Here is a 24,323-nt window from a genome sequence, read left to right on the forward strand (position 1 = left end):
TGAAAGCTGCCCTCCAGAAAGGGGTCTACTCAATCTTCTTCTCAGTCCCTAAAAAGAATAGGGACTGGAGGGTGTTATTAGACCTCAAGTTTTTTGAACAAGTTTATCAAATTATATCACTTCTGAATGGAGACTCTGTGCTCAGTCGCAGTGACTAATCAATCAGAAGAACACATGACATCTACAGATCTCACAGAGACATACCTCCATGTACCAATTCTGACAGCCCATCAAAATTATCTAAGATTTTATGTTTTTAAAATAAACAAACAAATAAATAAATAAATAATAATAATAATAATAATAAAAAAAAACAAAATTGGCAGTTCTGAGCCATCCTGTTTTGGCCTGTCCATCACACCAAGAGTATTTACAAAATTCATGTTCATCCCCATCATACGTTTCAGAGACGGGGTATTCATGTTCACTTGTACCCAGATGATCTCCTGATCGGTTCAAGAGAAAATCTCACCACAACACTCAATTCACCATTCAGTTCCTACAAGCTTGAACACCTGGGTTAGATCACAGTCACCAAAAGGGTTTTTTCTATCCCTCACCAAAGAAAAGGTCAGGAAGACCAAACTGCTGACTGAGACTGTCATCAGAGTGCAAAATCACTTCTCACAACACTACTGAAACTGATGGGTTTGCTAGTTGCTACCTACAATGCAATACCTTTGGGGTCGTCTATAGGCAAGACCACTTCAGACCTTACTTAGATCTGATTAACAACAGATCTTGGAGAAGACAGATCTTCCCATTCAGATACCACTTCAGATCAAAACCCATCTGAGCTAAGGTCACCAACCCAATACAAAGCAAAAGATTCATGATCCTTCAAGAACAACAAATTATTTACAGGTGTAAGAATCAGGTTAGGCATGTCTTCCTATCAATGACGTAGAAAGGGGAGCAATTTGTCTGGCCCTTTTCCAGTTCAGAGCTCTGTATGGACAAGGTTGCAGACAAAATATATATAAACAAGCAGGGGGGATTCAAGACCTTGAAGTGACACAGGTGGCAGCAAGGATACTTACCTGGGAGGATGGTCACCTAGCTTCAATCAGAACTGTACACATCAAAGGCATATCCAATGCCCAGGCAGACTGGCTGAGGGGACAACGGGTATAGTCCCTTAAGAAACATCTCATAACATTGCACTTCACAACACCTCATGAACCTGTGTGCGCCCCAACACAGCCATCAACTACTGGGGTACATGACAAGATTTGTTCTACTCACAAGCAGATGCCCTGACATTGCAGTGGCCATTAGGCCTCCTCTATGTATTACTACCCTTACCAGTAACAGACCATGCCTTTCCACCCTCCAACAGATGGTGATATTTCTACCTCTCATCCTACTGACCTATCCGGTCAAGTTACAGCAGGGGCCGATTTGGCTCTCTCATTTAGACTTATTCTGCTTAACCGTGTGGAAATAGAAAGGAACACCTTCCTAAGATGGGAATATTTCTGAGAGGTGGCCGACATTCTCCTAGCATTCAGAAAACAGTTTATGCTCAGAATTTACAACTCTTATTGGGAAGCCCTCATTCAGTAGACATTTTACACAGCCCTGACCAAGCATCCATTTGAACCAGTCAAGGATGTTCCCCTGAGAAGGCCGAGAATGAAGACTATCTTCCTTATTATGTTCACGTCTGCCAGAAGATTTAGTCAGACCTGAACTCTGTATCTTTCCCAATAGTAAGGTGATGCCTCGTACTGTCTTCCAAAACCGTATTCCAAACTGCATAGTTTGCAAGAGATAAGGCTACCATATTTATACCTGTACCCTAAATAGACTAGGGAGGGGCTCTGACACAACCTAGATGTCAGAAGGAGGATTAAGGCCTCTGCTCCGAATATTGCAATTTAGAAAGTCAGTCTTACTGTTCTTAAATATATCTCATCTCAGTTTAGGGAAGAAAATGTCTTCAGCAGCAGTAGGTGCCAATAGCAAAACATACACTATCGAAACTCCTAAAAACTCTTTTTGCAGAGGTTCCTTGTGGGATACCAGCTCACTCTTTGAGGGATGCTACTACCAGTGCAGTGTTACACGGGAACACTTTTGTAGAAGAAGGCTGCAAGTTTGTCAGTCTTGACCTTATTAAGATGCTACAGATCGAATCTATATGATTCAGCGGACAGCGACTGTAGTGGAAAAGTACTGCAGTGCGTGATCATGGACGAAGACCACATCCCACCCAGAAACTGGAAACTGCTTTGGGAGCACCCAAGATGTCCTCCGCCTCAGAGGGAGAACGGACCTTTGGACACTTACCGTGAAGGGTCCTTCTCCTCTGAGGAAAGGAGGACATCTTGCCCTCCCCGGGTCTCCGTCCTTCTCTACCCTGCTGCCTCATTCTTATACCTCCTCCGGGTTATGCTTTATTTACAGTACATGTTAATGCAACAGGTATTTTTTCTCTCAGTATTAACAGTTGCTGAATGATAAATTCAATGTTACTGCTTTGTGGAGTCACCTGAACTGAAGAGAGGGTGGTCCCACAGGCTAGACAGGAAGAGGAAGAAAGTTAGTTCCTGCCTCCCTGATTGGATGGTGGGAATCACCCCAAGATGTCCTCCTTTCCTCAGAGGAGAAGGACCCTTCACGGTAAGTGAAGGTAAGTGAAGGACCCTTCACGGTAAGTGTCCAAAGGTCCGCTCTCATGACTTTTCCACCTAGGCACGTTGGGAAATGTAATTATTGGAACTTGGTTCCTGCTGATTCTAGGGTTGCCAGCTCCAAGTTGGGAAATTCCTGGAGATCTGGGGGGAGAAACCTGGAGAAAATGGGGTTTGGGGAGGGAAAGGACCTTGGCATGGCATAATTCCATAGAATCCACACACACACCCCAAAGTAGCCATTTTCTCCAGGTGAACTGATCTCTGTGCCCTGGAGACTAGTTGTAATTCCGGGAGATCTCCAGCCACTACCTGGAGGATATCAGACAAGAAAAAATTCCCGTGTACTATAATGCCTCCACAATCAGCAATAAAGCACGTAATATTATTTCCAGAATTATTTATTCACCAATATATAAGGGGTATATTAAACAACTTGTATTTCAAATTATCTCTCTTAGCACATTCAAGAACTGTACCACATATTGCACTCCCCCTCAACCTCAATCATATAGGCATTTCAGACGTCCTGTAATTATTCTATTAAAGTGTCACGTGCTCCAAGTGCTATAATTGTTACAATTAAAGTGCATTTACTGGTCAGGCATCCTATGACACTACTTTTCCTATACAGGGTATAAATTGTAGTATTCCAATTACTTCCATCTGAGATGGAATACTAGAAGGGGATATGGAAGGTTAATTGCAAGAATCTCTGACTACTGTGCTCTTTGAAAAAGAACTTTGGAAACGGACCTTACAAGGATCTGGACCGTCCGTTAAGAGAACTCAGTCACAGAGTTTACAACGTATATTGGAAGGACATAGGTCTACCCATGAACTGTGACACCCACAGTGTCTGGAGTCAATCTTGGACTGCACCTATATTGTGACTGTATATTATAATTGTGAACAAGGCAATTTATACCCTGTATAGGAAAAGTAGTGTCATAGGATGCCTGACCAGTAAATGCACTTTAATTGTAACAATTATAGCACTTGGAGCACGTGACACTTTAATAGAATAATTACAGGACGTCTGAAATGCCTATATGATTGAGGTTGAGGGGGAGTGCAATATGTGGTACAGTTCTTGAATGTGCTAAGAGAGATAATTTGAAATACAAGTTGTTTAATATACCCCTTATATATTGGTGAATAAATAATTCTGGAAATAATATTACGTGCTTTATTGTTGATTGTGGAGGCATTATAGTACACGGGAATTTTTTCTTGTCTGATAGCAGTATTACCGTGTTGCTCTATATTTTGGGACTACCTGGAGGATGGCAACCCTAGTTGATTCTGATCCCCACCCCTCTGCAAACAGTGCAAGAGGAAGAGAGAGCCGTCTCCCTTGTCCCATTATGCCTTTGCATTTACAGACGGGTACTTATCTGCCTATCTTCCTTTTGCTAAGGGAGAGAATGAGACAAGATAATGATTCCCCCACCACCACCTTCCTGTGTAACCAACCACATATCGGAAGGCTCACTGTTCTGTGTCCTCTCCCCACTACAACCACTACACTCCCCACTACAGCATGTACCACTACAACCAGAGCTGTTAACAGAGGAAGTATGAAGGGTTGTTTTAAGGATTGGTAAATAAATGTATGCAAAGCATTTTTACTGCATTCAGAAGTGCTGCATAAATGCTAATATCACACATGCTGTTCACAAGCAGCATTCCTCTGAATACTGTGTATTGGAGACAATCAGGAGGGGTTGTGAACTTCCTGGAGGCATCTGTTGGCCATGCTGAAAACACAATGCTAGAGTTCTTGTGGGGGATGAGGAGCCCTGGTTCTGTAGTAGAGCCAGGGCCGGTGCCACTGGTGAGACAGGCGTCGTGGGGCTGGAGGGGGTGCTGGTGGTGGAGGCGCGTGCCCCGTGCTGCCGGTGGCCAGCCCCACACTGCCGCCGCTGGTGTATGCCCCCAGGCAGGCGCAGCAGCCACCAGCCAGGGGCAGCAGGTGGCCAGGGCGGCAGGCAGTGTGCGGCCAGCCTCCTCTTGCTGCTCCAGCCACCTGACGGCCAATGGCTGGTGTTATTGCGTGATGATTTCATCACGCAGTCTAGGGCACGCACGCGCTGTGCTCGCATGCACAGCTGGCCTCAGGCACCAGAAATCCTGGTGGCCAGGGCGGCAGGCAGTGTGCGGCCAGCCTCCTCTTGCTGCTCCAGCCACCTGACGGCCAATGGCTGGTGTTATTGCGTGATGATGTCATCACGCAGTCTAGGGCACGCACGCGCTGTGCTCGCATGCACAGCTGGCCTCAGGCACCAGAAATCCTGGTGCTGGGGCTGGGTAGAGCATCTGCTTGGCATTTAGTAGGACCCAGGTTTAATCCCTGGCATCTCCAGTTAAAAGGATGAAGTAGTAGATAATATGATAGACCGCTGCCTGAGACCCTGGAGAACTGCTGCAAATTGGAGTAATAGATAATAATGACATTGACTGACCAAGGTTCTGACTCAGTATAAGGTAGTTTGATGTGTTGGGAGCTTCCTTATTTAAATGAGCAGATTAGAAATGGTTTAGTAAGCAAAAGGTTATTATTCAGGAGTCCGAGCTGGGTGGTGAATTTAGACCTGGGTGTGGAGTGATATTCTCTCTCCCAACCATGGAAATGCTCCACTGGATCCAGCTCCTAATGCAGTTCCACCTTGAAAGCCCCAAAATAGTGAGCTGTTTTTGAGTTTCATAGTTTTCTGGGTGTAGACAATGAAGAAAGCTGATAGGAAGAAAATTGATTGATTTGACATGGTCTCCTGGTGAGAAGACAAGACTTACTGGAAAAGATAATACTAGGAAAAGTGGAAGGCAGTAGGAAAAGAGGAAACCCAGAATGAGATGACTGGATCCAGTAAAAGAAGCTAGGTCCTCCAGTTTGCAGGATCTGAACAAGTCAGTTAATGATAGGACATTTTGGAGGTCTTTCCTTCATAGGATTTCTATAGGTTGTAGGCAGCTTGACAGCACATAACACACTCACGCTAGGGTTGCCAGCCTCCAACTGGTCTCCAGGCCACAAAGATCAGTTCACCTGGAGAAAATGGCTACTTTGGCCAGTGGACTGTATAGAATTCTGCCATGCCAAGGTCCTTTCCCTCCCCAAACCCCACTTTCTCCAGGTTTCACACCCGAGATCTCCAGGAATTTCCCAACTTGGAGCAGGCAACCCTAACTCACACACACAAGCAAATAAAGGGGCAGAAAAAACAGTATGATTCAGGGCATGATAGCAGCCTGTGCGCAACATACAACCATGTTTAAATGACTGGTAGGAAGTCGTGCTCATTCATTAGGAAAAATCCCCCAGAGCGCCTGCAGTGCGGGACCTTCCAGAATCGAGTTTAAATCAGCTCGGGGTTCATCGTTAAAAAATGTGATGAAAAACTCAGAAGCTACGGTTTAACTAGGGTGTGATCCAGAATGTTCTTTGCAAGCTCTCTGGTCTTGAGTAGTGTGTGGGGGAGGCTAACATTATTCCGCGCCCCCCTCCCCCCCCCCCGCTTACAAAAAATGGAGAACTGAGATTCCTGCCAACTGGCTTGTTAAGGTAACCTCAGGGCCGCGTTTTCTTCCAGTTTGGAGGCGGGGTGTCTCGCGCCCTCCAATCAGACTGAGTGAAGGCCGTCCTCCAATAAGGAGGCAAGGCCCCATTCTCCGAGGGCTGCCATTCGATCGGGGCCCGAAGTGTTGGTAAGTTGCGTGAAACGGGCCTGGGGCTGTGGCAAAAGCGCCTGCCCGGCTCTGCAGAGCGGGGCCCAGTCGCTCATCTTCGTGACGCGGGTGTGCACGCGTGAATGAAGGAATGCAGCCTGTGCCGACGGCACCTTTTCATTTATGCTGGGGGGGCACCCCGCACACGTGAATGAAGGAATGCAGCCTGTGCCGACGGCACCTTTTCATTTATGCTGGGGGGGCACCCCGCACGCGTGAATGAAGGAATGCAGCCTGTGCCGACGGCACCTTTTCATTTATGCTGGGGGGGGGGCACCCCGCACGCATGAATGAAGGAATGCAGCCTGTGCCGACGGCACCTTTTCATTTATGCTGGGGGGGGCACCCCGCACGCGTGAATGAAGGAATGCAGCCTGTGCCGACGGCACCTTTTCATTTATGCTGGGGGGGGGCACCCCGCACGCGTGAATGAAGGAATGCAGCCTGTGTCGATGGCACCTTTTCATTTATGCTGGGGGGGGGCACCCCGCACGCATGAATGAAGGAATGCAGCCTGTTCCGACGGTACCTTTTCATTTATGCTGGGGGGGGCACCCCGCACGCGTGAATGAAGGAATGCAGCCTGTGCCGACGGCACCTTTTCATTTATGCTGGGGGGGGGGGCACCCCGCACGCGTGAATGAAGGAATGCAGCCTGTGCCGACGGCACCTTTTCATTTATGCTGGGGGGGGCACCCCGCACGCGTGAATGAAGGAATGCAGCCTGTGCCGACGGCACCTTTTCATTTATGCTGGGGGGGGCACCCCGCACGCGTGAATGAAGGAATGCAGCCTGTGTCGACGGCACCTTTTCATTTATGGTGGGGGGGGCCACCCCGCACGCATGAATGAAGGAATGCAGCCTGTTCCGACGGTACCTTTTCATTTATGCTGGGGGGGGCACCCCGCACGCGTGAACGAAGGAATGCAGCCTGTGCCGACGGCACCTTTTCATTTATGCTGGGGGGGGCACCCCGCACGCGTGAATGAAGGAATGCAGCCTGTGCCGACGGCACCTTTTCATTTATGCTGGGGGGGGGCACCCCGCACGCGTGAATGAAGGAATGCAGCCTGTGTCGACGGCACCTTTTCATTTATGGGGGGGGGCACCCTGCACGCATGAATGAAGGAATGCAGCCTGTTCCGACGGTACCTTTTCATTTATGCTGGGGGGGGCACCCCGGAAGCGGGGGGCGTGTCTTTCTCGGCGGCACGGGGGCGAGAATGCCGGCAGAAATGTGTTTGGAGTGCGCATGCTCGACCGCCCCTTGAGGGTGGACCTCTTAGGGACTTCCAGGAGCTGGACGGAGGAAGAAGGGCAGGCGCCGCCCTCTCCGTTGGTGTACGCATGCCTGGCAGCCCGACGCCTTGGCCGGCGGCGGCGCCGCCTCTTCTTTTTACTTCTTCCACCCCTCTGGCTTCGCGAGAAGGGAGCACAAGTCAAAATGCAGTATATGAATATACAGGAAGCAGGCGTAAAGGGTCGCCCACGCACATTTTAGGAAAAGGTTTCGTGGCCCCCGAGCCCTCTTCTCCCCATGCGGCCTGCTTTGGATTCTGCAGAGTGGGAAGGCTAGCAGAGTGCACCATTGTTTACTCTGCATTATCAGCCGAGCTTTCACGCTCCGCCCGGCCGTGAGTTAATATAAACAGCGATCGGGAATGGGTGGCCTTACCGCCAGCATTTCTACCTGCTGGAGACAGGTGGAAATGCACATGAGAACATTTTACAAACCGGCTGTGGTGGCATGCGCCTACTGTACAGGAGGTAATAGCAGCAGGCTGGATCGTCACTGCTTTCTTCTCTAGCAACCTCCTCCTCCCCCCCCATCTGCTCCAGAGTCTTTCCACTGTTTTCTGCCCTTTTGTGTTCTTGCCTTATGGTTTTCCCTCTGCTGCTTTCATTAACACGTACATCAGGAACACGTGCAAAATTGCTAGTTCTTCTGTGGTGCTGTCAGGAGAGGCGGCTGCTATGGAGCACTTTGAGTTGTGCTTGCAGGGGTCAGTTTGCATACAAAAAGACTTCAGTAAGAACCAGTTTCAAATGCTACCATGACAGGGAGGATTGTGAAAATAGTAGTTTAGAAGAATTGCTTTACTTTCCAGTGCTTTATGCAACAGGGCAAATCTCATCAGGAGGCCTTGTGTATTTTTAACAATAATAATAACAACATTCAATTTATATACTGTCCTCCAGGATAACTTAACACCCAGTAAGAGCAGTTTACAAAGTATCTCCACAACAAACACTCTGTGGGGTGGGTGGAGCTGAGAGAGCTCCGTGAAGCTGTGACTGACCCAAGGTCACCCAGCTGGCTTCATGTGGAGGAGTGGGGAATCAAACCTGGTTCTCCAGATTCGAGTCCGACGCTCTTAACCACTACACCAAACTGGCTCTCCAATTAAAGATACAAGACTTTTGAAAATGGATCATTCCAAAGAGTCAGCAGCATCTGAGTCTGTGAAAAATATGACTTTAGCAATGTTGGATAAGAAGCCTTTGTGAATGATGTAGAAATGAAGATATTTGCAACTACCTTTAATGCAGGTATCGATCTCAGGGATAGCCAAGGTAGAGATTATGGAGCACGAATGTTCTGTTGCCAATGGACCAGATGAGAAGGTACCTTTTAAAAATGGTGGTAGCCCAGAAAATGGACCAGGAATTAGTTTGGAGGGGCTGAGACTTGACATCGGTGGATATTCGGATGCAAAAGAACAGAATGGTAAGTTACTCTGCTAAAGACACACTGAGGTTGAGATATTGGAGTCAAAGTGAAAGGAAATCTTGACTGTCTAATAAACCTCTACAAAGCTATACTTGGGAGCACCAGGATGCAGTTGAGTAATTCTAAGAACCATATTACTTGTAGCTTACATTTCTTTCCACATTTAATAACCGCAACATTTACATGCTACACTGGGGCATTCTGGTATCCTTTAAAGTGGGAACTTCTTTACAGTATTGAGACTGTCTTTTTCAAAACAAGAATCTCCTGTTTTGTTTTAATGTAAACAGATGTCTTGTAGGGTTCAGTATGTGGGAAGGCTAGCAGCTGCATCTGGGGTGGGGGTTGCACAGTTCTTTATTTCAGTTCAATTAACTTTGCACTACTGCCGTATCTAAGATATGACAGAGAAACAGTCTAAACTTCAAAGAGCATTGCCCCCTTAATCCTGAATTCAGGATTAGCTGTCCTTGGTGCAAGCAGAACATGGGCTTAGATCCTATGAGTGGTTTATGAAGTCTTCAGTGTTCTCCTTGTTGCTTCCAAAAAGACCAGGTTGGAGGACTTATATGAGCCAAAAGCTATGGAGAACAGAAGGCTGTGGGTGTGTCGGGGAATTCCCACAACATCTACCAGTGATATTTCTGCTGGTGCAAGAGGGAGGAATGTTAATTTTTATTGAATGGTCCACCAGAGCTTTTGGTCTCTGTAGGTCCCCCAAGCACGGGCATTGCTTTTGCTGGGGTGTGTGCATGTGTGAAAGGAACTACTGAGGAAGGAGAGAATGAAAACATTGTGTGTCTGCAAGAGCCTTCCGCTCTTGGTCCCTAAGATTCAGCCCATTATGGAATGTTAATTAGTACAGGTATCAAAACTGAACTGTGTTCAGTTCTGTTACTAAAATATGGACAGTTGTAGTTCTTGTGTACTCCCAAAGAAATGTGAATACCACCTCCCACAGTTCATCTCCTATCCAAGGCACAGGCAGAAGGGGGATAGAGGACTGAGTGGTGATTCAGACTGCTGGATCCTGAACAGGATCAGAACTCTTCCCTCCATATTTCCCTATGGGAGGTGGCAAAGTTCTGAACTTCATAGTTCAGAAAAAAATGTGTAGCTTGTATTGAGTGTGCTAAAAGATGTTTTTCTGCATCTTGGAGCATAAAATTTGGCAAGTTTTCAGTTTGTGTACTTTTTTGTCCCATCAGTGCTCCCAGTTGGTTATTGGTGAGGTTCCAGGGAGCTGAGGATTCATCCAGAAAAGCCTGGGCATTCCTTGAACATGACTGACTGATTTCTGGGTAGCTTCCCAGGTCAAGTAAGCTTTGCAAAGACCAGCTGCAGCAGTCTCCTTCCATGTCACTTTAACATAACTATGAGCAGGGAGGTAGCTGCCACTGCAGATTCTCCAGTTTTCTGCTCTTTGTATCTGTGGCAGACTGTGCAAGGCACTGAAGTTGAGGAGTCCCCTTCTTAGAAATAGCAACAGCGGGGCATGGCATGTGAGCCAACGAGAATGGACGCGTGTTAGTTGAGCTCCGTCTCTCCCTGGCGATGTTGGAACGTAGCATTTTAGCTCAAATGACTATTGTTGCAACCAATTACTATCCAACTAGCTGAGATTAAATTGGAGCTAAACAAAACAAACCAGAAAGTTGAGAAAGCAATTGATCTAAACCCTGCTACACAAAAAGTAGTGCGGGAAATACAATCTGCCCAAAGCACTTATCAGGAAAGACTTGCAAATAGAAGTTGCCCTTCACCAACGGAACCTCCGATTTCGGGGCATAGATGAAAGCAAAACTGAAAACAAAGACTTAGCTGCATTTATGGCTTCCTGGCTAACAACAGCTATTCAATTAGAAGACGGAGTTGCCCCGATAATTAACAAAGCTTACCGAGTAGGATCAAAAAAGCAAAAATCATCTCCAAGAGATACTCTAGTTGAATTCTAGGAACACAGATCTCGAAATAGAATTATAACAGAAGCCAGAAGATCAGGATCACTTCTACATGAAAACAATCCTGTTTTGGTCTTTACAGACTTACCACACGAAGTACTTTCTAAAAGAAAAGAAATGAGGTCTCCTACAGACACTTTAAAAGAGGCTGCTATTCCCTACAGATAGGTGAATTTAACTTCATTATCAGTAACCTTCCAAGGGAAACAACTTGTGGCTTCTGATTCAGAATCAGGGAAAATTCTACTACAGAAGCTCAACATTGAAGTCCCTATGGACCTTGATAAAAGTTCACAAAAGAGGAAGATGGATCAGGATCTTTCACCTCTTAAGGGAAGCAAAATCCCTGTGCATTATTCCTGAATAAATGAACATGGACGTTTTATAACACACGTTTTATAACACACTGTATAGTTAAACTATACAACTGACTTTGCATTTATCTCGGAATGTTTGGGTCAAGGGAGAGTTTGGACACTCAAGAGTTGCCTCTAGTTAGAGTATTTTTTGTTTCACAGCTCATTAACTAAGTTAATGACCGACAGCTGAAGTGTGATGAGTAACACTTTAGCCACAGGGAGCTGTAATACTTTGCTAATACACGTAAATTGTACTAAATAGAAGACTAAATTTGGGGAGGGAGGGTATTAATATATAAAGGATTTAAGTTCTTATAACAGAAGGGAAGTAAACGGGCGTGAACAGAGGGAGGAGATTGGGGAAGGGTGTGTTAGATAAAGAAAAAGTGAAAAGAGGGTAGATAAAAGCAAGAAAGGGAGGAAGCACGGGAGGGAGGATTTGGGAAGTGAAATAGGAAAGGGGAGGGGAAGAAAGTAAAAATAAATAATAAATATCATAGTTATAGCCTTCTAGTAATTGTTTGAGTAAGTATTGGTTAGTTGGGGGAGATAAGGGAAGGGAGGGTTAAAGACAAGGGAAAATAAAATACAGTTAATATAAAGTTAAGACATTTGAAGTTACCAGTTTACACAATAGAACTACCTAAGGTTTATAACCTTGAAACTATCTAGAATTACTTCAACATTGAAAACAAGGGTTTTTTTCCTTTTAGTTTGGGGTTTAAAAGAGTTTATCACAATTATTCAAATTTAAGGTAGATAAAAATATATACAATCCTTTTATTGCTTGATATCTGGGGTTAACAAAGTTAATATATTTATAATAAAATTAACATTGTTGATAAGTGTTATAAGTGTAAGATCTGATTTTTTTAAAAAAAAATTTTTTAACTATCATAGAAACTAATATAGTTAATACAAATTTAAGTGCTATTCTGGAACTCAATTTGCAAAACATGGCACACTCAAAAGTTAATATAATTTCATACAGTGTTAAAGGACTTAATAACGTGATTAAAAGACAAAGAATATTGACAAATTTGGGAAACTTGAAGGTTGTCATAACAATCCTTCAAGAAACACATCTCAAATTAAACAACAATTCAGACCTAAGAGCCAGATGGATCCAACAACAACACCATGCCTATGGCTCCTCCAAATCAAGAGGAGTTTCCATTATTATTGCTAAAACTATAGACTACCAACATAAAGCTACATACAAAGATCCTCGAGGCAGGTACCTATTTATAAAGGGCACACTAGAAAATCAAAAGGTTACTATTGCTTCAGTATACGCACCCAGTCTGAATCAAGTAGCTTTCATAGAAGAAGTTTTCAATAAACTAAAGAATTTCCAGGAAGGAGAAACAATTATTGGGGCTGATTTAAATTATATCTGTAATTATAAATTAGACAAATCTCACCACAACAAAACAGATCTTCAAAGTAAAAAAAGTAATACAGATTTAGTTTCGCTACTGGAAAAATTCCAATTAATAGATATCTGGCGATTGAAACACAATCAAAACCAGACAAGCATTGGACATTGGATAAATCCCTTTTATACAAAGATAGAACAATTAAGTTAATAGAACAACACAATAATTACTTTAAAGACAGTGATACACATGGAATACATTCACATATAAAATGGGACGCTTTCAAGGCAGTCCTGAGAGGTCACTTAATATCCATATCAGCCTACAAAAATAAATTGGAAAATGAGCAAAAACAACAACTAATGAATAATATCAAGATCCTAGAACAAAAACACAAAGACTCAGGTAGCAAAAAAATCTACTGTAAGCTTTTAAATGAACACAGACTTTTGGACTCATTAGAAATTAATCAAATCCAAAAAAATATTTTATACTTGAAACGAAAACATTGGCACTACTCACCAAAACAACTAAAATTACTCTCATGGAGAATAGAGGAACAGAGAGCTTCTAGGATAATTTCACCACTTCAGGATTCTAAAGATAATATTCAGCATAAACCCAAAGAAATTGCTTAAATATTTGAAAATTTTTACAAAAATTTATATACGTTTAAGAATCCTTCTGAAGATAAAATTAAATATTTTTTCAATAGTAATAAAGATATTAAAAAATTGGAGGAAAAACATTGTCAACTTTTAAATAACCCAGTCACACCGAAAGAAATACTAGAGGTGATCAAAGCCACAAAAAGCAATAAAACTGCGGGACCAGACGGGTTCCCAATAGAATTCTATAAAAAATTTAATATGAGTATAACACCTTTGCTTACTGAATCTTGTAATAGCTTATTAGATTTTGGCCATCTACTCCATACATGGAGTAGCACTTCAATAATTGTAATACCGAAACCAGGAAGAAACACTATGAACCCAGCCTCGTACCGTCCCATTTCTTTATTAAATACTGACTATAAAATTTTTACTTCTGTTATGACAAAACGAATAAACTCTTTTATAAAGAGTTACATCCAACAAGATCAAACTGGATTTATTCCTGGAAGGGATATAGCAGATAATATTTATAAGACACTAAACTTACTCAACACTTGCAAACAACAATCTAAGTCAGAGTCACTATTTCTTTCGTTAGATATAGAAACAGCCTTTGATTCCCTTGAAATACCCTACCTTCTTTCTTTATTACGTTTCATGAATTTTGGTGATAAATTTATACAGTCTATCAATATAATTTACTCCCAAGCCACAGCCCAAATTATAATAAATAATATTTCTTCACAAGCAATACATATAACTAGAGGCACACGATAAGGTTGTCCTCTTTCCCCCCTTTTGTTTGCCCTTGCTTTAGAACCCCTTGCAGCAGAAATCCGGAAAAAAACCAGTATTCATGGAATAACAATTGGAAATAAGATTTTTAAACTTAGCATGTTTGCTGATGACATACTCTTGTACATTACAAAACCTGAAGAATCACTACAACAGTTGAAAGACACACTTCACTCATTCGCTCAATTTTCTGGGTTAAAAACAAACATTGCAAAATCAACAATTCTTTCAATTAACATACACAAACAACTAAAAATAAATTTTTTGAGATGTACAATTATCAATGGATAGATAAATACCTTCCCTATTTGAGAATTAATATACCAAATAATGTGAATCATATTGTAAAATATAATCATACCAAGAAAATTAAGGAAATAAAACTTGATATTCTTAAATGGAATAGACAACAATTGGCTTGGCACAACAGAATAAATTTAATCAAGGCCTTCATTTTACCAAAATTTATTTTTCTCTTCCACACTATTCCTATACTATCACCCAAATCTACATTAAAGCAATGGCAAACAATATTAAATAAATTTTTATGGAATTATAAGAGACCGAGAATTTCCTTTCAAATTCTAAGACAACTCACATCCAACGGGGGGTATCGTATATCCAGATATCTCAACATATGCTAGTGCAGTACATTTAGCCAAAATAATACAAGTTATGAAAAATATTGAGAGTGTTGAATGGATCCAAGCTTCAAATTATCTATTCTCTTTAATGTCATTTCAAGAAATTTTATGGAGTAAACGTAATACTCGCCCAAAACAACTCAATGACAATCTATTTATAACACATCTACTTAAAATATGGGACTTAAACAAAAGAAAACTAACTCCTAAAATATCACGCTATTCTACTTTCCCCCTACAAGACTGGTACCCTCCTGGAAATCAGCTCACTATACGAAATTATTGGAAAACACTAAATATAACAAAACTATCAGATTTAACAACAACAAAAGGCCTCAAAGCAAAAGAAGAACTTGAACGGAATACACGTTTCCATACCATGGTTCATTTATTTCCTGCTTTCCTTCATGGCTTCGCAAATAAAATTACATGAAATAAATCAAAAACCCAAAACAGATCTTGAAAAACTCTTAGACCCCAATTTCAAAATTGACAAAGGTTTAATTTCCAATGTGTAATATAATATTACATAGCAGTAAACCCAAACGATACGTATATCAAGACAGCTGGCAACAAGATTGTAAGGCAATAATAACACAAGAACAATGGTCCCAAATCTGGACATCTCTATTAAAATCTCATGAAATAAATGTTTGATTACAGACTTTCAAAATCATTACGAGGTGGTATTATACACCCAAAAAACTTTCAAAGATCACATCGTCCCATTCTCCTCTTTGCTGGAAAAAATGCGGTGAAGATGGTTCATATGTGCACTGCTGGTGGGAGTGTTGTAGTGTCAAAAAATTTTGGAGAGACATTTTAGAACAAATAGAAAATATAACTTCATATAAAATCCCACTAGATCCACAACTAATATTTCTAGATCTTTGGCAAGCAGTTCAGACTCCAAATATACACTGACATCTTATATCAAGTCTCTTGAATGCAGCGAAGTCACTGCTAGCGCTCAGTTGGAACAAACGCACCCCTCCATCAGTTACACAATGGTATTCCTGGGTCTGGGATCAGTTTATAATTGAAAAAATTACTGAAAGAATCCAGTGTTCAAATTCACCTAATAAAAAAACAAATTTCTATGAAAAATGGATACTCTTTTTCAAATTTATTGATAAAAATGACATGCAGCCTTCAAGTTTCCTATATCAACCTATTTTAGAACAATGATGCTTTATATACAGTTTACTACTTCTAGTAGCAAAGCTTTTCCAGAATAAGAGTTACCTACTTGTAATGATACAATTTTTCAAAATCTACGTGTTCAACATTTTGTAACAGTTAACCTCATGTTATCATCAAATGTTATCATTATATGTATAAGGATGTTTTATTTAATTAATAAAATCTGTTTGAATTTTTAAAAAAAGAAAGAAAAGAAATAGCACCAACCGGCTTTTTCTCTAGCTGGGCTGTTTCTGAATGTACCCCAAACTTCTTTTGGGCAGCCCAGTCATTACCAAGGCATCAGCCATCCCCATCACCTCATCTGGATTCACCTCAGCCATCACCTCATCTGGATTCAGTTGCAGCTTGTTCACTCACAGCCTCGGGACAGTCACAACAGAGACTGGGGGCTTAGGTGGAGAAATGTAGTTCTTCCTTTAAAATACCTTTGAGTGATGGTCATGTGTCTTTTTTTTAGCTTGTCGAAACTTCCGCAGGCCGTATATCATAATAGGAATCTTGAGTTTATCGTTAGCGGTCTCAGTCTTCGCCAATATTGCCCAAGGCGGTAAGTTCTTAATCTCCTTCCCCTATTACCATCTCGGATGACACTGTTTCTTCTATCTGTTTCTTATGTGGACCTACATGCATTTATATATGTTTTTTTTCCAGACTGCTATATCTCTTGTAGCAAGTCAATCTCCCTGTTGCTGCTCTTCCACTCTGTCTTGATTCCTCCATTGTAATGCCAGCTGCCACTGCTCTTCCTCCTTTCAGATTGGAAATCTGCAGATGATTTGAACGGACCAGTGTATTGCCTCTGCTGGCAAAGCACTTCCTGGACTAACAGGCCGGATGATATCTGTTATTTAAATGTATTGATGTTTTTAAAGTCCTTGTATTTTTTAGGCACAGAAATAGGATTAAAAAATTAAATGGCCCACAAACATAATGATTTCCTTGATTAAACTGGAGCTTTTTAGCTTTTAGATTGGCTCCTCCTTGCATCTGTTGTAACTGGATCCAAATGGCTGAAACCTTGCCTGCAGGAATCCTGAAGCCAACCTAAACTTGTTAGGAGGACAGGAATAATTTAGAAGGCTTTTCTGCTTGTCTCCTGTCTTCCTCCACTACTGTCAAAATGAGCCTTGGAAATGCTATAGTTCCCCCTGAGAGCGGCATCAGGAGATGGTGGTGAATCTCATACTTTTATTTCCTTTTTTTAACAGTAACAAAGCAGCCGCAAGCTCCTGCGTACCCTTCAGACAGCTGTCCCCATGGCTGGATCAAAAATGAACATTCATGTTACTTGTTCTCTGATGAGCAGAAGGACTGGAACTTCAGCCGCAGGAACTGCTCTTTGTATGGTGCTTCCTTGGTGACGCTTGACTTGAAGCAGGAACGGGTGAGAGAGCCGAGCAGTTCAAGTTCAGTAGAGTGGAAGTGTACGGTGCTTAGCGGCCAATAGGCAAGACCTTGTGGGTGTTGTAAGAGCAAAAGAACATCAGTTTGTGTTTGCAGTCTCCTGTATTTAGCCTGAATCTGGCTGAGAACGGGGGTCTGGATGTGGGCAAGCCAATTGAAGCTGAATCCAGAATGGTGGCTCAAACTTGTAATTATAAAGAGTCATGGACACCATTTTAGAGATGTAAAATTTCTTAAAATTTTGAAGATGTTGGGGGGGACTCCCCCCCGGTCACGTTTTGGGGAAAAGTAGAAATCTTGGGAAAAATTAAAGTAGATGCAACACTTAATTTCTTAATCAAACTCACCTTGATTCCACAGCGCAGTCACAATTGTGTGCCCCTAGTGGGGATAAAAGGTAAGTCCTCATGGCTGGCCTGCCCTCTGCCCTGCTGTGCTCCCTGCGCCTCTGGGCACCCTGTACAGGAGTGCCTTGGTGAGCTGCCCACCACCATCCTCAGCCCCACTTGAACTGGGCAAGGGACGGGAATGGCAAGCCACCTACCGCCCTCTCCAGTCCTGCTTCAGCCTGGCAAGGGACGAGAAGGGCAAGTCGCCGCCACCCTCCCCTGCCCGCTTGAGCCAAGCAAGGGACAGGAAGGGTGAGCTGCCTGCCACTCTCCCTGGTGACACTTGAGACACGGATGGGCAGGAAGGGCAAGGCACCCGTTGCCCTCTGAAACCCTGCTTGAGCCAGGGAGGGGAGGGTGAGCCCCCTGCCGACCTCCAAAGCCCTGATCCCCAGCTCCTCCCGTTAGCCCTCCCCATCCCCACTTGAGCTGGGCAAGGGGCGGGAGGGGCGAGTCGCCAGCCACCCTCAGCAGCCCTGTTTGAGCCAGCAAGGGGAGAGAAGGGTGAGCCACCTGCCGACCTCCAAAGCTGCGATCCCCAGCTCCCCTTCCATCAATCCTCCTCAGCCTCCACCTGCCAGCCCTCCCCAGTCCCCACCTCTCAGCCCCCCAGCTCCCCCTCCTCTTAGCCTGTCAGCCCTCCCCAGCCACCCTCCCCCCCACCCTTCCCCAGCTTTCTAGAGCCCGTTGTATTTTTTCAACAGGCTTTTTTGCTAGTTTGGCATATTTATGGAATTTATGTTTTCTGTAAGAAATTTCAAGCATACCCAATACCCGAGGAAGAGGTTGCAGACTGTTTCACCTTATGCTACCATAGCACATGTATCTTTTGCTGTCTGAGAGGTCTGGGGAATATTGAAGGTAGAAAATAGACTCTGTAGTAAACAGAAGAAACTATATTATATAGACAGAAGCTCTCATAATGTCACAATGGGTAGGACTGCCCACATGTTGAAAACACTGAATTCTTTAATAATGTATTATCGTCAAACACGTAACATAAATAATTTTTGCAACAATTAATATTTATTCATTTTTTTGGAAAATGTTGTACATGTCTACAGTATGCTTTTTAGTGTTTCCCCCAAATTTCCCAATTTTTCCATAGGAAGACAGGATTTTTGGGTTTTTGAATATACAAATATTCATCTTCTTATTCAGATGCTCCTATAGCCATTGATACTCTTATGCTATCCAGGAATACTCTTAACCCAGTTAGGAGCAAAGACACTGGATTTCTACTTCAAATTCAGAGCTGTTGATTAAAATTCATGCTTTTGTAACTGCAAAACTAACTGTTTAGAAACTAGTTGATGCAGATTGTGGTATAATGGGGTTGGGAAGGGACATTTGACCACTAGTCTTCACAATATCCTGTGACAATAAGTTCCGAAAGCTAGTTATACTATGTCATGGAGAAAGTAAATTGCTTTATGTACTGAAAGGAGCAGAGAAAGTTAAGAGCTGAATAAATATTTTTTATTAAGAACGCACACTGTCCACAAATGCTGTATAGGAATAAATTCTAAAATGAAAAGTTTTGCAACAACCTGCACAATTACAATTTACTTATAAATGTATTATAATGTTAATTGTTTTTAATTAAAGGGTTTTGTAAAGAAGAAGGGACAACATGGTGAATATTGGATAGATCTTCAGAGGACAACAGTAGAACAGCTGTGGAAATGGCAAAATGGTTCCCTTGTAACCCAGTAAGTATTACCATTTTCTGAACTAGGCTATAGGTTTGGAGCATGCCCTTAGGATTGGTTTTTCTGAAAGGGATAATCATTTTTGTCACACAAAATTTCATGTGAACTTTTAAAATTTTTTTAATGTATGTTGATAGATTTTCCCTGCTTGAATACTAGTTTTTGGTCATTCATCCCGACAGAAATGTAATGAGGAAAGTGTTCCTTGAAAATAGAAAGTTTGCAGACAACTGCCTCGGGTTTGGAAGAAGTTGCAGGTGGCTACGTTGTCTAGATAAACAGATGTTTCAGACTATTATCTTGAGACCTTGACTTGTCTCCATTCTGCGTAAAATGCTGAGCAGGCAGGCAGATTTAAAAAGTTGGTAGTGTCAGGTTGCATGACTGGCATTCTGGAAGAAGCAGCAAAAAATTGAAATTTCCCACTGAAAATACAAAGACCAGCAGTTGATAATGTGTAACATCAGGAGGAACACACGGATTCCTTAGAAGGCTGAGAGCTTGTATCAACAATACTAGAGATAATCTAAGTTAGTTTATCTAACAAAAGTTTTTATAAAGGAGACCAGCCAAGTAAAACTTCCTCATAAACCCTTGTCCCAGAGTTACATTTTTTTAATGGGGGGCTGTTTTGTAATAATGATGGAGAACTGAGTACCTTTTTGAAAAATGACTTGGTTTTACCAGCTATCCAGATTCCTCACATTACGTGCTATTGCATTGTATTTTGGGGGAGAGTTGCAGATTATTAGATCACATCTGCTGAAACACTATATCTGACTGTGTTTTAATGCCCTCCCTGTCATTTCCTGTATTAACTTTAAAGTCTTAGTCATTGCATATAAGGCACTTCACAATACTCTTTCTGTTACTTTCTGGTTCATCAGGTACTCAAAAGATGTTCGTTCCTTGAGATATTAGATTATGACAAAGCCTATTCTCCTTTCTTTCCTTCCTCTGCCTCCTGGTTGGGCAAAGAAAAACATTTTGTATCTGTCCCTACTTGAAGTGAAATCACAGTAATAAATAGTGAAGGGTTGGCTCCTAACTGGGTAGTCATAGCCTCACAACAAGGCCAGCCCGCAGTGATTACTTTGGAGCTGGAAAACCTGTAAGAACCCCTGAGTTTGTGGGAAAGATATCTCGCACAAACTCTGCCTTTCTAGAGATCTGCTCACAGTAGCTCACTGTATATTAATTGCTAAGAGTTTTTGTTACTGTGAAGAGGCCTGGACTTGCCTAAAACTATATGAGTACAGAAAAATCCATACACAGTGCAGGCTTAAGAACTCTGCAGCAGTTTGAAAGTGCTCATCAAGGTATGGGAGAATTCCCTTGGCAGCCTCCCAGCATTGCAAAAGAAGGTGATAGGATTTCTCTCTGGAACATTAAGGGGATAAAGATGAACAAAGCAAGAAACTGTTTCAGATGACATTGTGGAAGCATTTGATTAATCATGGTTGAATTTTTGGGAGGAAGGCTTGTCAGAAGTAGGGAAAATAGAGAGTGCTTGAAGGAAAAGGGAAGGGATTTGGAGGAATATAGTTCTCAACTGTACAAAGAAAGGCTTTTTGTCTGTATTGGTGCTTGGAACAAAACACCTGACTTACCACTGGGATTATTCTTTTGCAGGTTTAAGATTGGCGGTGTTGGATGTTGTGCATACCTGAGCTACGATGCAATCAGTTCTACCACGTGTGACAACATTCGTCATTGGATTTGCAAGAAATAGTGATGCATGACAGGAATTTGAAATGCTTGCAGGTGTAGATGTTTCTCAGCTTTTAAGAATTTGATAATTTTTTTAGAATGGGAATAGAAAATTGAATACTGATGGTTTTGTACATGTGATTATTGTCATATTATTGTACTGTTTTATATCTTATATGCCAATAACAAAGTGCCAAAGATTTGAAGATACTTAAAACCAGCAATTAGAGCTGTGAACAGACAAGAGGGACCTTCCTGCACACCTGAAAAATTCCCCAGATTTGCAGAAAAATCTGAAATCTATGCATTGTGGGGGGGAGGGTTAAAAAAGCCCCCAAATGATAAAAGTGCCTCTAGCTTTAATCAGATGCCATCAATGGTTGTTGCTAGGCAAACATAGCAGTTCAGCTGGTATATCTGGCTTTGTTTCTGTCAGTAAAAGATGGGAGGGTGAGGGATGGCTCTTTCTAGGGATCTCTTGGCCTTTGATGCAGGGCTCATTGCTGTCAGGCTCAGAACCAGCCACTGGGCAACTTGATACCGTGCAACTTGCATGACTCTGTCAGGCCTGGCTGCTTGCTACTGTCCCAGAGTAGGATGTGGGAGAACCAGGTTCGAATTGCTATTCTGCTGTGCCAGCTCATTGGTTAACTTTCATTCTCAGTCTAAGCTGTCTCTCAGGGTTGCTGTGAGAATAAACATAAGAGTCAAGGAGAATGATGTAAGCTCTGTTGGGTCCCCATTGTGGAGAATGGTAGCATATTAATGAAGTAAATTAAAAACTATAGATGAAGAAGCATTTGAAGGAGAGAAGAACACAGGGAAAGGTGAGCATCTGGAGGCTGACAGGAGGAGGGAAAGAGGAAATAGTGAGGGGAAAGGGATACAGGGTAAAGGGAAGTATCCCTTGTAAGTCCTTGTAGGTTCCCCACCATGCTTCTGGCCCGGTTCAACCAGCACCACGTAACTGGGCCATAGGAAAGAGGCTACTGAAGGGGAGAGGGGGAAAGGAGAAGATGGGAGGGGCAGCAGACAGAGGTGGATGGGAAGGAGAGAAGGATGCAGGAAAAGGAGAGGCAATGGGAGACAGGGAAGGGGGAAAGAACGTGGTGGGGAAGGGGAAAATGAGATGCCCCCTGGCAAATCTCATCCAATAATATGCATATTTTTATATATGCATATTAACATATTTTGTACTATTTTCTGTATGTATATGTAATGATTTTAAGTAAATGTGTATGTCTTTAAATGCTTGGTGTGGTATAGATGAAGAGTGGGAGTGAAAGAGGGATGAGGGAGTGATATGATTGGTTGATGACAGAATGTGGGCGGAGTGAATGCAGTTTTAGACTGAGAGGGGAGAGAAATTTTTTTAGTCAGGGCAAGAGAGGCCAACTGTGTTTTGCCTGAGCTTGTTTATGTTGTCTGAGAGAAAAATAACCTGTGTAGAAGCCTGAGATGTGTGTTTGTGAAAGGATGTTCAGTCAGGGAAAAGCAGGCAAACAATGTGTGCGCCTGAGAAAAGGTCTTGTAATTAAGAGTGAAATTAATATCAAAAGCAGGCAAACTATGTGTGAAGCCTTAGAGAAGATCTGTGTGACGGGGTTTAAGTAAAGTAACTAAGAATTTGAGAACTACTATTTGGAAACCATTGAGTTTTAAAAATAATATGAAACCGATACGCTTATAAAAAATAAAAGTTTACTTTGTTTTTCTTATATCCCAGAGTATGTGTCATTCCTATATCCTATTCCTATCCTCAGGGCCACATAGAACCATGAAGGAGCCTGGTGCCTGGGCACATGACTAAAGAGGAAATTTAAATAAAATATCTTGGAATATAATATTCCTGGTGGCAGCAATCTACCCAGAGGGTGTAAGAGAAATATTAAAGGCAAAATCTACCCAAGAGAAAGAAAGGGACGTAACAGTATATTAACCTATTTTGTATATAAATAACATTTTCAGTATTCTCTAACCTTTCTCCTTGCCTTCTTAGGAATTTCTTTTATCTGTTCACAGTATCCTTTTGGTCTTTGTTTATGACAGTAGAAAGCATACACCTACATGTTGAGTCCTAAGCCAAAAGCTAGGCCGTTGGGATTTTATGCCAGCAGCACACACTTCTGTCTGGTTTGGGCATGCTTTATAAGGGCCTTCACAGAACTAGAGACACATGAAAATACAAGGTTGTTCTTCACATTGGTAATTGGGAATGGGCACCCCCCCCCCCAAAAAAAATCTGAGAAATCTGGATCCAGGTTTCAGGAATCTTAAAAAGATATGGGATTCCTGAAATGCAGGAAAGATCTGAGATGGCTCTGAGATTAGAGAATCTCGTATTTATTTGGCTATTATTTCCTATGAGCAAAACTATCCCAAGGATACCTTGGGGACATTTTCCAAACAAATGCCAACCAAATTTGCAGGGAAACCTACTTACTTTCCTCTGAAAACCCCTTCCCCCAACTTTTCAGGAAGATTGAACCTTGGGGTCCAGTTCTCTGGGCCTCTGAAGAATGTGCCCCTAGTCACTCTCCATTGTTTCCTATACAGGAAACATTTGTAAGGAGGCTCTTAAACAAACACATGGGGGCAAGTCTGTCAGTGGCCAAAGGCACACATGCAAATGCAACCTCAACCCAGAAAAAGCCCAACGTAACCAAACTCAAGTCCCCCCAACCCCAAGTGCCACTGGATAAACTGCGCAGCCACTCTCTGTTTCCACTCTCTGTTTCTAACCAAGTTCTAACAGCCACTCTCTGTTTCTAACCAAGTTCTCAAGCTCAAACACACATGGGCAAGACTGCCAGTGGCCAAAGGCGCGCGCTCAAGCAGAAGAGGAAGCTCAACAGAACCAAAGTGAAGCAAGAGGACCGATATCTGCCTCTTCCTCTATGTCCCCTGTAGGGCCTTGTGCTCTGTGGATAAACAGCTCTTGGTGGTCCCCAGCCCATGGGACATTTGTCTGGCCTTGGCCAGGGCCGTTTTGGCCTGCCATGTCCCTTGCACCGCTAGTGGCTGCCCTGGGGCTGTGCCACAGCTGTATCCAT

The 24,323-nt window shown here is 42.6% G+C and overlaps 1 protein-coding gene across 1 annotated transcript in view; it reads left to right on the top strand.

Moving 5' to 3' along the window:
- LOC129328439 (C-type lectin domain family 2 member B-like) overlaps positions 1-22,990 on the top strand; it is a 46,231-nt gene extending 23,241 nt beyond the window's left edge. Inside the window, exons 3-7 of the mRNA XM_054977503.1 lie at positions 8,917-9,094; positions 16,513-16,602; positions 17,264-17,439; positions 19,457-19,560; positions 21,193-22,990. Coding sequence (XP_054833478.1) covers positions 8,950-9,094; positions 16,513-16,602; positions 17,264-17,439; positions 19,457-19,560; positions 21,193-21,292 — 615 coding nt within the window. The 5' untranslated portion in view covers positions 8,917-8,949 and the 3' untranslated portion in view covers positions 21,293-22,990. The remainder of the gene's footprint in view (positions 1-8,916; positions 9,095-16,512; positions 16,603-17,263; positions 17,440-19,456; positions 19,561-21,192) is intronic.
- Positions 22,991-24,323: the final 1,333 nt, after the last annotated feature.

This window comes from Eublepharis macularius, chromosome 4, assembly GCF_028583425.1.
Source record: "Eublepharis macularius isolate TG4126 chromosome 4, MPM_Emac_v1.0, whole genome shotgun sequence".
NCBI classification, from domain to species: domain Eukaryota; kingdom Metazoa; phylum Chordata; class Lepidosauria; order Squamata; family Eublepharidae; genus Eublepharis; species Eublepharis macularius.